Source organism: Colossoma macropomum, unplaced genomic scaffold (genome assembly GCF_904425465.1).
Source record: "Colossoma macropomum unplaced genomic scaffold, Colossoma_macropomum, whole genome shotgun sequence".
NCBI lineage: Eukaryota > Metazoa > Chordata > Actinopteri > Characiformes > Serrasalmidae > Colossoma > Colossoma macropomum.
The window spans coordinates 17,080,164-17,096,520 of record NW_023494804.1 but is presented as its reverse complement, the minus strand read 5'-3'; the positions used below and the strand labels follow the sequence as shown (position 1 = coordinate 17,096,520).

Sequence of the window (16,357 nt, the reverse complement as noted above, 5' to 3'; positions counted from 1 at the left end):
CTATAGCCGACATAATGCCCATATAAAAAACTGCAGGTCCAAGCTGTTTTTCTCTATGGGAATAATTAACAGTATTTTCAGATATCACCACTATCTCACGCTGTGGTTATTAAAAATGTTCCAAACCTGATACATTTCATCCTGTGTATGCTTTTCCCCCCCAAGTGTCACTGGATCTGCTGAATTATAAGGTCACTTGGCAGTCAAAATATGAATAATGCTACCTACAAACAAGGTACACTCCCGCACACTGAAATGACGTTGCATGATATTAAGTTTCAACATTTTAAAAGACCAGGGATTGGCAACGCAAATGTTAAGAAGAGCCGTTTTGTCCTTTCAACAAAAATTTAACCACCTTGGGAGCAACAACATTTTATGTCCACTTTACCATCTTGGCTGTAAGTATGTCTCAGTATGTGCTAATGTGCTAGTATAGGCTAAAAAATATATATATAATGTAAATATATATAATAACGAGAATGCAGACTTACTTTGCTCTACTTTAAGCTTTGGCTTTAATATAGCCACTTTTCTCACATCTCCGGCAGGAAACTTTTCCCCAAAAGTAGAATAGTTTCTTGTAAAAATGTTGCTCAACGTTTGACTTTTTAGGAGGCTGAAGTCAGCCTCTCATTTGCCAGATTCTTGTTCGAATTTCTCGTTCCACCTTAAATGGTGCCTGACGCACCAGAATGTAACTGCTGCATCATTTAAGGTAGAACGGCACAATTCGAATTAGAAGCTTGCGAATGAGAAACTGACTTTAGCCTCACAACTTTTTAGTGTTTGACAGTTTCTTGTTGCAGATTAAAAGTATCAGCTACAGTGCTTGTAAATGCAATAAGTCAGTTCATCTCCAAATAATCAATGTTCATCTTAAATCTTTCTCTTTGCCATTTTGTTAGCTAGGCGAGATTAGTGCGCCAACCTTCAGGGTTAAAGGGTGAATTAGCATTTCTCCAGAGTTTAAGACCATTTATTGTTAAAACTGTGGACCCAATGAAAACCTTCTGCAGCAACGCTGCACATTGAGCGCTCATGACTGTAATTTAGCTACAACTAACTCGGCTATAATATTCTAATTATACCAATAGTTAGTTAAATGTTCCTTTATGGATCCATACAGGACACAGTGTGTGATTCAGCATGTCAGAATAAAGAAATTAATTGAATTATTAAACACAAACACTCAGACCCAGGATTAACTGCTCTCCATATACAGTAGTGCTTAAGGGTTTGTGAACCCTTTAGAATTTTCTATATTTTTGCATAAATTTGACTTAATACTTCATCAGATTTTCACACCTAATAGTAGATAAAAAAAGAACCAAATTAAACTAAATATTACATATCTGTGAGTGGCAAAAGTATGTGAGCCTTTGCTTTCAGTATCTGGTGTGACCTCTTTGTGCAGCAATAACTGCAACTAAACATTTCCAGTAACTGTTGATTAGTCCTGCAGATTGGCTTGGTGGAATTTTAGCCCATTCCTCCGTACAAAACAGCTTCAACTGTGTTGTGTTGGTGGGTTTCCTCTCGTGAACTGCTTGCTTCCACAACATTTCTATAGGATTAAGGTCAGGACTTTGACTTGGTCGTTCCAAAACATTAACTTTATTCTTCTTTAACCATTCTTTGGTAGAACAACTTGTGTGCTTATAGTGGTTATCTTGCTTCATGACCCACATTCTCTGTGAGTTTCAGCTCACAGACAGATGTCCTGACATTTTCCTTTTGGATTTGCTGGTCCTGGCCCAGATCCAGCAAAACAGGCCCTAACCATGACACTACCACCACCGTGTTTCACAGATGGGATAAGGTTTTTTTGTGCTGGAACGCAGTGTTTTCCTTTCTCCAAACACAATGCTTCCTTCCCATTTAAACCAAAAAGATCTATTTTGGTCTATATTGTTCCAATTGCCTTCTGGCTTGTCCATCATTTTCCTCAATAAATAAATGACCAAGTCTAATATTTTTGTCTCATTTGTTTAATTTGGTTCTCGTGATCTACTATTAGGGCTTGTGTGAAAATCTGATGTAGTTTTAGGTCAAATTTATGCAGAAATATAGAAAATTCTAAAGTGATTACAAACCTCTGTATATATGTGTGTATACATGCATTTAAGAAATGTATTTTTGTTGCCAGAAGTTATGAGGCCTTGAAGGTCCTGAGGGTTCCCCACTGGCAAAACATCCCAGTGTGTTCATAGAACAGGCTTATAAATGTCGTCTTCCTTTGTGCTTTTCCATACAGGAGAACATTTGTGGATAAGACCGTCGGTGGGAGATGAAATATGCAAGATGTTTGGAGAAAATGTCGGATCGTGTATGGTTACGAACTGCTAATTGAGGAAAAAATAAACACAAGACGGGATCTGTTCTGATGGCATGTGGGTGCAAAACATGAACCTTCACAGATAGGTGAAGGCAAGACTGCATGTTTTATGAGACCACATGGATGAGTCCGCTTCCGCTTGAAGCTCTAAGGAGCAGCATATGGACCCAGGGACGAGGATTATTCACTGAGGAATTTTTTTTTTCTTTCCGGACAAAATGTGTCATCATTGCACAGTCCAACAGACTGGAAAACATACTCCTGGGAGATTCTAGCACTATGGCAGAGTGGACGTAAGCATTGTAGTCATTTTAGTCATGTCTGAGTCACCGCTGAAGAGAGAGAGAGAGAGTGCAGCAATAATAACAGCATCTCTAACAGGACCATGAGGGCGAGAGACATTAAGGAGACATAAAGAAAGAGAGGAAACTAGATTTTCAGTACATGTTATGGGTTAAAATGGTTAACAGATGTAATAGTACATTTATAGCAGCTAGTGAATAATATGCCTGCAATTTAGGGGTTAATATTGCAGATATAATAATTTGGTGCTCTGTTTAATACATTGTATTTGCTCCAAACTGTTTGTTAGCTGCTCTACATGCTCTTAACACGGGTTAAGAGAAGTTGTATAAAGAGGGTGAAAGAAGGACAGGCGGACTGATTTCGAACAAATGTTCCTTTGTGTCCGTCCATCAGAAAGGGAATGTGATAGTCTAGCTCACCCAGACAAAACACTCACCCATCCCATCTCATATCAAAGGCTAAATAGCTTCAGCAAAGACAGCCGTAACTGCCCGATTGGCTGATCCGTGCGCTGTTCGCTGATTAGCTGTTCCCAAACAGCAGATTGCAGTAATCCAGGGCTACAACTAATGATTATTTCTTTGGTGCATCAACAAAACATCATCTCTGCTCCACAGATGCTGCATTGATACCACTTTTGGTGGCAAACTTTGGACATTCCGGGTTTTCTTTTATGGTGCAACAAAATAATACAAGCCATATCGCCCCCTCCATTTCCTGTAGTGTATTACAGTCTGTCAGAATGCCTGTGTGGATGATATGAACATTATAGAGCACTTTTTAAATGAAACAATATAAGCCATATCGCCCCCTACACTTCCTCTAGTGCATTACAGTCTGTCAGAATGACTGTGTGGATCATATGAGCATTATAGAGCGCTTTTTAACCCTTAAACTCTAAGGACCTTTTTGGCAGGTCCAGATATGCAATTTGTACCAAATAATGTATAGTAGCTAATATTGTTATACCAAGTAATAAATCTTAATATTCAGGTTAAGAACTGAACAATAAGCCGGCAGTTTAAGAGGTGAAGTAAATCAATTAAATTAAAATCCACATTGCCCTTATTTTTATTGTTGATGTCATCGACTTTGTCAATTAATCACATCCCTACTAAAATAATTATCAGATTACAGTTTGTTGGAATGACTGTGTGGATCATATGAACTTCATAGAGAATTACAGAGGGCTTTTTTTATTTGACATTGACTGATTTTTCATCATGTATTCATAATTGCCCATTTTTAAGTATGCCTACTGCATTGACAATTCATGTTGGCCTTTTTTTTTATTGATTAACAACTGATTTGCTGACCCGTGAGCGATGTTGCGCAGAGGTCTGGTGTCGTGTTTGTCTCGTGTGGGTGCAGTTTTGGTGCTCGTGTGCTGCGTGCTCTCTCTCCTCTACGTCATCACCTGTAGCCCTCACACTGATGACTCGCTGACCGGCCCCCAGTTGCCCAGGGCGGGCCCTGCAGGGTCACCTGGAGGTCATGGTGTGCTCAGCGGTGCCCCCCAGGGCCCATCGGGTGGGCGGGAGAGTTACCAGGCGCTCCTGCAGGAGCGCGAGGAGCAGCACCGACAGCACATCTCCAGCCTGAAGAAACAGATCGCCCAGCTGAAGGAGGCCCTGCAGGAGCGCGGAGAGCGGATAAAGGGAGAGAAGGAGTCTCAGGAGAAAGGAGGAGAGAGACAGGCGGGCACCGGGGCAACTGAGGAGAGAAGCCACACTGACCTGCAGGTAAGCTCGACCTCCTAGACCTTTTAATCAATTCATAATTGGGAAATTTTACTGATGTGGACTGAATTTTATTTAATTGCCCTCCTGTAGTTTATCTACTAATGCTTTAATAAACATACCTGGTGAAAATGTGAAAAGTCATAAGCATTGAAGCCGTCAAGGAGAGCTGGCATTAATGACATGCATATGAAATGGAATGTAGAGAGCCAATCAACAGTCTAGGTTTTGGAACAAGCATATTCCTGGGCTTACAGTCATGAATGCTAAGACTGATTGGATAGGATTTTTTTGATACTCTGTAGTATTGAAGTCATTTTGTTGGTACCAAAAAAGTGAAAATTGAATTTTGATACCTGTCTGTAGTTTTTGGGCCAAGGTTACTAGTTTAGAGTAGGTGGTAGTTACATTGTATTTGACTGTATTTAATTGGTATGGCTTGGTAGTTTATGGAGTGGTTTGGTCGTTCTTGATATATTTTGGTAGTTCTTGTTATTGATTGTTAGTTCTTGGTATGGTTTGGGCGTTCTTGGTGTGGTTTGGTAGTTCTTGGTATGGTTTAGGCGTTCTTGGTGTGGTTTGGTAGTTCTTGGTATGGTTTAGGCGTTCTTGGTATGGTTTGGTAGTTCATGGTACAGTGTGGTAGTTCTTGGTATGGTTTGGTAGTTCTTGGTGTAGTTTGGTAGTTTATGGTATGATTTGGTGGTTCTTGGTATGGTTTGGTGGTTCTTGGTATGGTTTGGTAGTTCTTGCTGTGGTTTGGTAGTTCATGGTGTGGTTTGGTAGTTTTTAATATGGTTTGGTGGTTCATGGTGTAGTTTGGTAGTTCTTAGTATGGTTTGATTGTTCTTGGTATGGTTTTGTAATTCTTGGTATAGTTTGGTCATTTTTCATATAGTTTGGTAGTTCTTGGTATGATTTGGTCGTTCTTGGTATGATTTGGTCGTTCTTACTATGGTTTGGTAGTTTTTGCTATAAATTTAATAAATCTTGTTTTTACAGCCTATAAATCACTTCTTGTTACAATCGTAAATATGTAACAATCAAAAGGCTACTGTTGCTGTTGCTATGCATTTGTTAATAACTGATGTACAAATGTTGTTAGTCTTATTTTGTATTTGGTAAGGGAAGCCATTCTGTGCAGTAACAAGCATGACAGCATGTGTGAAAAAGTTCTACCTCAGGCTACTTCAGAATATTCCAAAGCCATATCAGGACTGATCCAGGACGTAGAATAACGGTACACATTAAAATAAAACAAATTAAAAGAAAACAGATTGCAAAACAAATACAGTTACTTTCGTGCATCTTAAAGCTGTGACAGCGCATCATGATGGAAATTACCAGTCATTCTTCGTGATTGTCTCAAGCCTAGTAAAGACAAGCATCTACCTTGGGACATCAAAACGAAGGTTTGCTTGAAATTTTATCTGTGATTTTTCTAATTTAAACATTTTTGAAAAGACTGGCTGCCTGTTCCTTCTAATAAATATGTCACAGTCTTTTTTTACTCTTCAAAATTTAAACACTGAAAATATCTAGCACCAGCTAACTCTGTGAACTGTTCCACTGCTGTGTGCTGTTGTGAGTGAATGGCTAGACTTCTTCAGCTCCCCCCTTTAAAAAGTAAAGCCCACCTCACCACCTATTCTACTGAAGTTGTTCATAGTTCAAGCTGAAGCTGTTCATAGTTCAACCCTTTGCTGCTAATGCTGGATTGAGTAACATAAAATATCTTAAATGTGTGTCATTGATGCTTTTTAAAGTAACTGTTATTATTATTTTTTGCACAGGTGTTTTACAGTTTCACATAAAACAATGTATGAACTGTTAATTGATCGATGTGTTATGTTGTACTTGTAGGAGTTTCTGCGCAGTCAGCTCTCCCGGGCAGAGGTTCACTCAGGTGTGCGGCTGCCGAGCGAGTATTCGGTGGTGCCATTTGAGAGTTTCACACTGCAGCGTGTGTACCAGCTGGAGATGGGGCTGACACGGCACCCGGAGGAGAAACCGGTGAGGAAGGACCGGCGGGATGAGATCAACGAAGTGCTGGAGAGCGCCATGCAGACCCTCAACACACCAAACCTGAATGGAGACAGGACCGCCAGCAAGGTCTACAGCCCCGCCGACTTCATAGAGGGTCAGTTCACTTCAGTTTGATCTGTGGAGCACTTTTTACAGTAGACATTATGACAGAAATCTGGGTCCAGCCTTTACTAGATGGAGCTACACTGCTGTAGGCTGAATAGGTAGATACACGTAAATAAGTTGTTTCTTGTGACATAACAGAAGCAGTTGTTTTTGCAGCTTGGGTTCCATATATGAACTGTATGGACTGGAGAGTAAAGGGTACATGTTGACTTTAACAGTGTTTACATATCACTTCAACCTCCTTTATTTCTAAAAAGTGAAGGAAGTTTATTTTTCCATGATATGGGCACAATAAACTGTTAAATCTTACGAATCTCAGTGATTTCTAATTTCTAAAGTAATTTCAGAAGCTTGGTATAAATTTATATGAATAATTTCTGACTCATAGCTCATTGAAACAGGTGGAGAAACTGTGAAAAGTGTAAATTCTAAGCATTCCATTCACACCACAGGTTTCCAAGTAGAAGAGCCGATATAATATTAAGATTTAAGGTTTATATGCACTTAATAATCTGACAACTGCCAAAAATCTGTAACTGATTCAGTGTGTTTTAATGCTATTGAGTAATCAGATAATAAGGAAACTCCAGGTCTACTTGAGTCAGGCAGTAATCGGATTTCTGCTTTACAAACAGCCAAAAAACTCACAGAACAAAACATAACGTAAATGTAACGTAAAACGCAAACATCATTTGTGGCTTTTTTTAAAACTTGAAGTCAGTTTAGTGGAAAATATGAACATCATCTAGAAGATGAAGAATATTTAAATCCTTCATTTCATCAAACATGTAGTCGGCTTCAGCGTCGCTCCCAAAGTGTTGTGTAGCGTCTCGCGGTGCTGTGTAAAACGCTGCTTGCTGTTTTTGGGACAGTGCTCTGTTTTCATACATGTGCAAACTTAGAGAAACAAAAGAAATCAGAGTAAGGGTATGCATGCACTGAGAAATCCAATTACTGAGCGCAAATCCAGCCTCTTTATCAGATTTCCAGAAATCCGATATTGGCTTTAATCTGATCTAAGATATTGGAGTACGCTGTTTACACGATCGCCTTGGTAATCAGATAACTGATTGTAGTGTTGGTGTGCATGTAAATGCACTTGCTGTGTATGCAGTCTTGTTTTGCAGAAAGAAAAACATCCTTTACATTTTTTGTCATTTTTGGAACATAAAATCAAAAGCACATATTCATTATAGAATGGGAGTCAAATGTTCATTCATTGCATAACTATTTACTTAATGATGTCATTTAAATAGTACATCAAATTAACAATAGCTCAACATCAAAGGAAGGCTATAAATGAATGAATGCAAACAGGCGTCATTCCATCAGCTTCAGCTCTTCTCAGAAATGGATCTCACAGATTTAGTCTTACATTATAGATTATGAATATTTCAAAACAAGCTGGTCTTTCATTCTGAATAGTGAAAACTTAATAAACAAATAAATGAATTAGCAGTGCTATTGTTATTTTCAGTAATTAGCACTTTTGGAGAGATGTCTCACAAACTGTGAATGTTTGGTCACACATATTTTAATGTGAATAATCCAAAAACAGGTGAGATCTTCAGTTCTGGATTTGTACTGTTGAGTGTCAGAGAGGAAAATCACAGCAGCAAGATATATTTGGCCACAAAAAGGTCACATGAATAAATTGTGAAGCTCCTGCTGACACTTTTAGCCTCTCTTGCTTTCTCTCGCTCTCTTTCACTCACTCTTTTCTCAAAGAACATCAGAGATGTGTTTCCACTGTGGCTTAGTTTCAGAGCTGAGTGATATGGGGAGAAAAAATGATTGCTATGAATATTTTACTAAAGTACCTCAATAATGCTAAATGTAACGATAATTAAGAGTAAATAGAGAAACAGCATTAATTACTGTTACTGAATTTGGCATAAAAAATGACCATGATACTGTAAATGAATTTAATGAACCCTTAAAATCACAGGCGTATTACATACTAGGCCTTATTATTCAGTAACTACAGGGCTTCAATGCAAACCGACTGAGCTATTCTTATGTTATAGAAGAGTGTAATAAATCTTTTGGTCCTGGTCATTTAAGAGGTTAAACGGAGTTATGATGAAGTTTCGGAGGAGGCTGATGCCCAAAATTCTCCTCTACCTTCTACACCCTATAAATTGTCCCCTCTCCCTTCAGCTTTCCTGTGACGAAAACTTTGCCTCTCCCCCACCATCCCATCTCCTCCCACTCTTCAATGATTGCTCTTTCTTGCTAAGGGACGGGGCTGGGAAGGAAGGACTTCCTCCATCTCAGCAAGCTGCCCCAGAACGTCTGTGCAAGCTTCTTAAAGTGTAAAAAACTCGACGCCTCTGACTGTTAAAGGATTATTTCAGTCTTTACAGGGTGACTCACAGCAGCGCACACTCACCATATTTTATCCTGATTTTGTTCTCCTCACTCAGTAATGACAGTTTTAACAAAAAAAAAATACATAGTGCAGCTTTACAGAACATTTTGTAAATGCCTCAATAATAATTAACAGTTCTCTTGTAGCATCTCTAGCGTTTGCTGGCCTCTGACGGGACTTTCCTGGCCTCATTTTCTGTAGCATCACTTGAATAATAATATTTTTTGTAAACAATTAAGTTTATTATATAAGGAACATTCATTTCATCAGAAACATGCAGAAAAGCAGGAGGGGTGCTGTGGAAGAGTGGAACTCAGCATCAGTGACACTGTGTGAGAAGGGCAAGGCAGCATGAGGCTGGAGTAATGACCTGCCCTCCCACTTGGCGAAACTGATATTGTTTGATATCGATAAATATCATAGTCATGTCTGCACAGAGACGTTTCTGGCCTCCTGAAAAAAATCTTTTGCCTTGCTTCCATTCCCCACCTCTCCCCAAATTCATGAGGTTTAAATCTACGCTCTTAAAAAAGATGGTTCTTCAAGGGTGCTTTAGTAAAAAAAGTGGTTCTGTGTAGAACCAAGAACACTCAAAGAACCATTTGCATGCTTAAAAGGTTCTTTGCATGGTGAAAACATTCAGATTGATGGAAGATGTGTTGTATATGGTTCTATATAGAAACCTTTTTTAAAAAAGGGTTCTATATAGCACCAAAAAGGGTTATTACAAATTTGACATTGTAGCAAGAGCAAAAGCTTTTTGGTACTGAAGAACCATTTTACCATGCAGAGAACCATTTAAGCATGCAAAGGGTTCTTTGAGAGTTCATGGTCTATTCAGAGCCATTGTCTTTTCTCTTGAGAAACCGTCTTTTAAAAAAGTGTAGGCACCTCCAACCCCATCATTAATCATTGGTGCTGGAGCGCCGCTTTGATTTGCTCCTTGTTGAAATGTCCATGTTCTTATTTATAGGGAGCACCCTACATGAAAATATACGTAGGACATTTTAATAGCCTAAGTGACCCATCAGAAGGTAAATAAAAGCATTAAGATGTTTCTACATGATACACTGTTTATATTAATGGACAATTTTCCTTAATTAGTTCAAACTACTGTCCTGCAGTAAAAAAACAAAAAAAACAAACTTAATTTAAAAAACAATTATGTATTCGGAACTTAGATATTTACAATGACTATGTTATGATCTATTCAAACCCAAGACATTAATACTGATAATAATAAGCTAAATATGTGCAAAATCATCATTCATTGAGTACTTCCTATTAGTTGGTGTCTGTCCCAAACACTAACCCCTAAATTTACGCTTGGGAACGTAATACTTATTACTAAATACTTATTATCTTTTAAATTAAACAAAAAACTTTCAAACCTTTTCAAAAAATGCTGTCCCACGTTTGTGTGTCACTCCTGAAACACACAGTTTTAGTCTGTAGGCGGAGCCTTATTTTGGCCACACCCCTGCATTTTAGAGCAGGAAGCGAGACTGCGTCCCTGTCCTTCATGGCCACATGGTGAGCAGTTAGATTCTATTGTTTTGAAATAATTGTGTCCCAAAGTCTGAAAATTAGTGTGGAACATGAAATGTCGCTACCAAAACACATATTTTCTGTAATTACTTTATAACTAACGTTTTTGTTTTTTAATAAAAGTATGATGATTTTATGCGTGTGCAGCTGTTTAAAGCTGTGTTTGCTAGTCATGTACAGTCACTGCTGAAACATTTGGTAAAGTTTCAGTAGTGACAAAATGGAATGTTCTAATCAAATAAGCATAATTAATGTATAGAGTCAAAGCAAATGGATTTATAGGTGGCCCTGATCATAATTTTATCACCCAGGTTTATGATATCCGTGAAAAATTTGATGGAGTTCCAGTTTTAGTGGCGCTGTCTGTATTTCTAAGTCCAAAGTGCAGCAGACCGAGGTGCTGCAGTCAGGAAATCCTCTGATGTGGATACACGTGTGGACAAACATGGACGGAAACAAGCCCAGCTGCTCTATTACACACACACACACAGCTGAGACATGTCTCTGCCCCCACCTCCACAGCACACACATGCACAGCAGGGCAAGGGTTCCACTCAAAGGTCACAAACATACACACAGTCTCAGGAAATGACCGATTCCTCCTTGTGTTCGCCTTTGGAAACTTCACACACACGCGTTAGAGTCAGAGTCAGAGTGTGTCATGAGTGAAACAGCCCAACTGCCCAAAAGAGAAAAACTACTCATAGTTGCTTTCACTCATCTACATCTGCACAGACACATTTACATAGAGTACTGTGTAAAAGTCAGACACCATCCTTCATTTATATAATTTCCAGTCAAAACATTCAGTACAAGTTATTCATTTTTCAAGAGATATTTCTGAGCAGATTAGATAAGAATTTCAGTTCAAACACTGATTAAAAGCTGCAGAGAAAATGGAGCTCCTAACAACCACCAGGAAGACCTGGTAGACACCAAAACTGTCCCCATCAGATAAACAACACTTAAAGCTTTCATCTTTGAGAGAGAGGAGAAAATCAAGCTGCTTCACATCTGAAAACATCCACAGGTGTTTCTGTCCATCCTTCCACTGTGCGAAGACAACTCAGCGTTATGGGTCTGAAAGGATGTGTAGCTGTCAAGAAGACTTACTGAGAAAAGGAGACAGACACATCAAACAAAGAAGCTGAACAATGGACTGACCACCCCAGAGTCCAGACCTCAACATCACTGAATGTGTTTGATTGCTTCAGAAAATGATCAACCAACTTCTAAGACTGGACTTTGGAGGTGTGTCTGCAGATTTCTGTGAGAAACTGAAAGTGAGTCTCCTGGAAAGAATGGAAGCTGTAATAAAGAGAAAGAGTAACTCACTGAACATTCATACTAATTTGTACCTAATAGCTGTTTTGACTGGAAATTAAATAAATTAAGGATGGCCTTCTGTGCAGTACTGTAGTTTTAAAAAAATCACTTGATATTCAAGATAATTAGGATGTCTTTATTTATAAAGACTTTTCATACCAGTGATAGCTCATAGTGCTTTACGGACAGTTAAAGTTTAACAGTAATAGAAGAAAAATGGAAAAGTTAGATATTTCTTTTTTTACTGTTTAGTAACAGCACTATAGGCAATAAATGAAAGCTGAGTGTTAATTTAAACCTGAAGCAATAACAGATCAAATTAATCCCCTTAATGGCCAGGGCCCACCAGTGGGCCGAAGTTTTATTACATACTTCTATAACCTAAGAATAGCTCAGCCAGTTTGAACTGAAGTCCCTGTAGTTACTGAATAATAAACCTTACTATGTAATAAACCTGGGATTTTAAGCTGTTCAAAAGGAAAATGCAAAATTAGAGGTCAAAATTTAATGAAAGGCTACATTAGGAGATTTCAAATGATTGTTAAAAGTATTTACTGCACTTGACCTGTCTAATAAAAGGTGAACTGAGCTCCACAGTTTAGAAGCAGAATAACAGAAAGAGAGATAGCTGACTCGTAAGGGTTAATTGGGCTGAAATGGAACTGAATGTACATTTGCAGTTACTTGTTGTACCACTCCTCCTCAATTCATGCTCAACACTGCTCAGTCCTCTTATTTGATTATCTAATGACTCGACTGCTCTCCAGTCTGCATAACAAAGACGAGTTTGTAAGGAAACTGAAGAGAGCCAGAGTTAATTTCTCAGCCAAAGCATGCGGTCACTGAATCCTTACACTGTCCACGGTGCAGCAGCCAGCCAGTGTCAATTTGCCCAGCTGTCTTGCTAAAATGGGGCTAGACTGGGAAAACAGCATGAAAAACAAACTTCATATTGTTGAAGGACCCTACAAATGATGCAAATACTCAATCTTGACAGACACCCAAAAAAACAGCTAAAAGCAGACATCTTTGACAGAATGATCCAACAAAAAATTTAGCCAATTTCCCCTCCAACCCAACGTGTATTCAGTCAGCCAAGACTGTTCGGTGTCTGAGGTTCACTTCTTCACTTTCCACGCTGGAGATACCATGCTAATGTAGCTGGCAAATAATGGAACTTATGCACACAAATTAGCATGATGCTAACCGCATGTCTGAATCATCACACTTGCCTCAGGCTGTGTGGAGTTGTTCGGAACCTCTAATAGACTTCATATGTGGTTTTTGACCCTGTGTGACTCACTGTTGTCTATAAACATGGCTTGCTATAGAGGTGCCACGTATAAAAGTGTTCCAAATCAGAATTGAAAATGTCAGATTCAGTGTTTTTTGCTGTTCACACTGCCACACAGACAACATATCTCTGTCACATATAAAGAAAAACATCAGATTTAGGTCACTTTTACCTGCTGTGTGAACAAAGCCTAAGTTTTCTGCCCAACCCTGATTATGTCCATGTTTATAGATAACGTTGTGACGTTCATTGTACAGTAATCACATAATCAAGTCTAAGAGAGATTACTAAACAATTCAGTGTGGTGTGTGATGAATTAGCGTAATTAACATTATGCTAATCAGATGGTTACAAGCTTTCATTACTTGTTTGCTACATTAGCCTCATAGCACAAATAGTAATCTCTAATAGACTTGATTATGTGGTTTCTGTCTACAAAAGTACATTAGTGGCAACAATCCTTGTTCCATAATTATTATTTTGTGCAATTTTTCTTGATTAGCTCAAATGCATAACTAAAAAATTTGAATATAAATGTGGTATTTGCACACTGCATGTTAAAAGTGTGTTATTGCGTGAAAAAATCTGATCACGTGAAATTTTTTACGTGTTTACGTGTGAGATGATGTGTGATTATGTGTAAACATGCGTTTTTTTTGCACTGTTTACACGTGAGATATACGGTCCTGCTCATCATTATTGGCACCCATGAAGTTTAAGTACATATTGTGGAATATCCCCTGAAAAAATTAATCAACTGAAACAGTTTTTTTGTATAGAGCACTCATATTTAAAACAAAAGAGCAAACTATAAACAACAATTTAAAACAAAAAACAATGTGAGGGGAAAAACAGAAAAAACCTAAAGCTTGCTGTGACACTGGTATTGGCACCCTTTACATTAAATTAGTATGGAAACACATTTTCACTCACCTGTGGTAAATCGCAAATGATAATCACCTGTGACAAATTCAGTGCCCATGTGACATGAATTAGCCAATGAATGATGACTTCAGGGTTTTAAAAAGCCATACGTTGGGCCATGTTCATTTGTTACAATGGTGAAGACAAAGGAGCTGTCTGAGGACATCAGAAGTGCTATTATTAGCAAACACAAGACTTCCAAAGGGTATAAGGCCATCTCCAAAGACCTTGGTATCCCGGTTTCAACAGTGCACAATGTTATTAAGAAGTTTGCCAAGCATGGAACTGTCAAGAACCTCCCTGGACGTGGGTGAAAGAGGAAAATTGACAAGAGAAGTCTTCGAAGGTTGGTGCGAATGGTGGAAAAAACACCAAGGCAAACATCCAAAGAACTGAAGGCCAACCTGGAACAGTCTGGGGTCATGGTTTCAACAAGTACCATACGCCGCACACTAAACCATGCAGAGCTTTATGGGCGAAGGCCAAGGAAGAAACCATTGCTAAAGAAAAGACATAAATAGGAACGACTGATCTAGGCCAAAGAGTACCTTGACAAACCACAATCATTCTGGGACAATGTTTTGTGGACAGATGAAACAAAAATGGAGCTTTTTGGCAATGCAAAGCAACAGTTTGTTTACAGACGGCGCAATGAAGCTTATAAGGAAAAGAACACCCTACCAACAGTTAAGCATGGTGGAGGATCCATAATGCTGTGGGGTTGCTTTGCTGCGTCTGGTACTGGAGGCCTTGACCGTATCGCAGGAATCATGAAATCAGAGAATTATCAAGAGATTTTAGAGCGAAATGTCCTACCCAGTGTAAGCCGAAGATCATTGGTATTCCAGCAAGACAATGACCCAAAGCACACATCCAAAAGTACACGGGAATGGTTTAAAAGGAAAAAATGGACTGTTTTTTAAAATGGCCAGCAATGAGTCCTGACCTCAATCCCATTGAAAATCTTTGGGGTGAGTTGAAATCTGCCATTGGGAAAAAGAATCCTGCAAACATTCAAGAGCTTGAACAAACTGCAAAGGAAGAGTGGGAAAAAATACCAGCTGAGAAGTGCAAGAAGCTTATAGATGGCTACAAGAAACGTTTGGAGGCTGTCATCACAGCCAAAGGGTGTGCAACCAAATATTAACAAGGGGTGCCTTTATTGCTGCACATGCTGTTTATTCTGTTTCTTCTTTAAAATTGCAACATGCAAGTTGAAAAACAATGTTTTTTTTGTTGTATTACTTTGGACCTCCAATTAAAAAATCCTGAAGATATAACTTTGGTACATTTACATTTATTTCTGAAGATATTGTACAGGTTATGCAAAAAAGGAAGGGGTGCCAATAATGGTGAGCAGGACTGTATGTGACTCCAATCACAGGAAGTGGAACAGGATTGTACTGCACAGGTTGTGTTTGTTCCTGTTTGCTTTGTTCTGTGCTGGTTATTGATGTCTGCACGTGCTGTGCTGTATTGTGATTTAGCTCTGCTGTTTGACTTTTAAAGGAGTAGATCACCAATAAACGAAATTTACACAAATGTGGTCGATCAGTCGTGACGTGTTTAGTTTCTGAAGTTCACTTTTTAGTTTTGCACTGAAGCTAATCTATAAAAATGGATAAAACTACAGAAATTCAGGCTTCAAAATGACTCCTGCCCTCTTAAAAAGATGGTTCTTCAAGGGTTCTTTAGTAAAGAAAATGGTTCTATATAGAACCATGAACACTCATAGAACGCTTTGCATGATTAAAGGGTTCTTTATATTGTGAAATGGTTCTTCAGATTGATGTAGAATGTGCTGTATGTGCTTTTTGAAAAGGGTTCTATATAGCACCCAAAAGGTTTCAGCTATTGTTACGATGTTAAGCTTGTATCAACAGAAGAACCCTTTTGGTACTATATATAAAACAATTTTCAAAAAAGTTCTATGTAGAAGCATCTACAGCACATTCTCCATTAATCTGAAGAGCCCTTTCACAATGCAAAGAATGCTCTAATCATGCAAAGCGTTCTGTGAATGTTCGTGGTTCTATATAGAGCCATTTTCTTTACTAAAGAACCATTGAAGAACCATCTTTTTAAGAGTGTACTGTTTTCAGCTATGCTTCTGTACTTTAGTCCTTGTTTATAGATAACAGTCATAGTGTCAGAAACCTGCTGAAACTGCACAGTCCAGCATGCTTTCCCTGCCGATCTAAGCTGGTTTATGCTGGTCTGGTGCTGGTTTAGCTGGTCACCCAGAATGATCATGTTGATTGACCATGTATTTTTTGACGTTTTTCACTTTTTAGCGCGATTTGAAAACAGCAGTTAACATTTAGATTGTATCAAAATTTCAAGAAGATTGGAGCAATAGA

General features: G+C 38.6%; 1 protein-coding gene across 1 annotated transcript in view; it reads left to right on the top strand.

The window, feature by feature from the left end:
- Window positions 1-3,764: 3,764 nt before the first annotated feature.
- Window positions 3,765-16,357, top strand: part of csgalnact1a (chondroitin sulfate N-acetylgalactosaminyltransferase 1a) — a 45,145-nt gene continuing 32,552 nt past the window's right edge. The window contains exons 1-2 of the mRNA XM_036595313.1: window positions 3,765-4,386; window positions 6,247-6,523. Of these exons, the coding sequence (XP_036451206.1) occupies window positions 3,970-4,386; window positions 6,247-6,523 (694 nt within the window). The 5' untranslated portion in view covers window positions 3,765-3,969. The remainder of the gene's footprint in view (window positions 4,387-6,246; window positions 6,524-16,357) is intronic.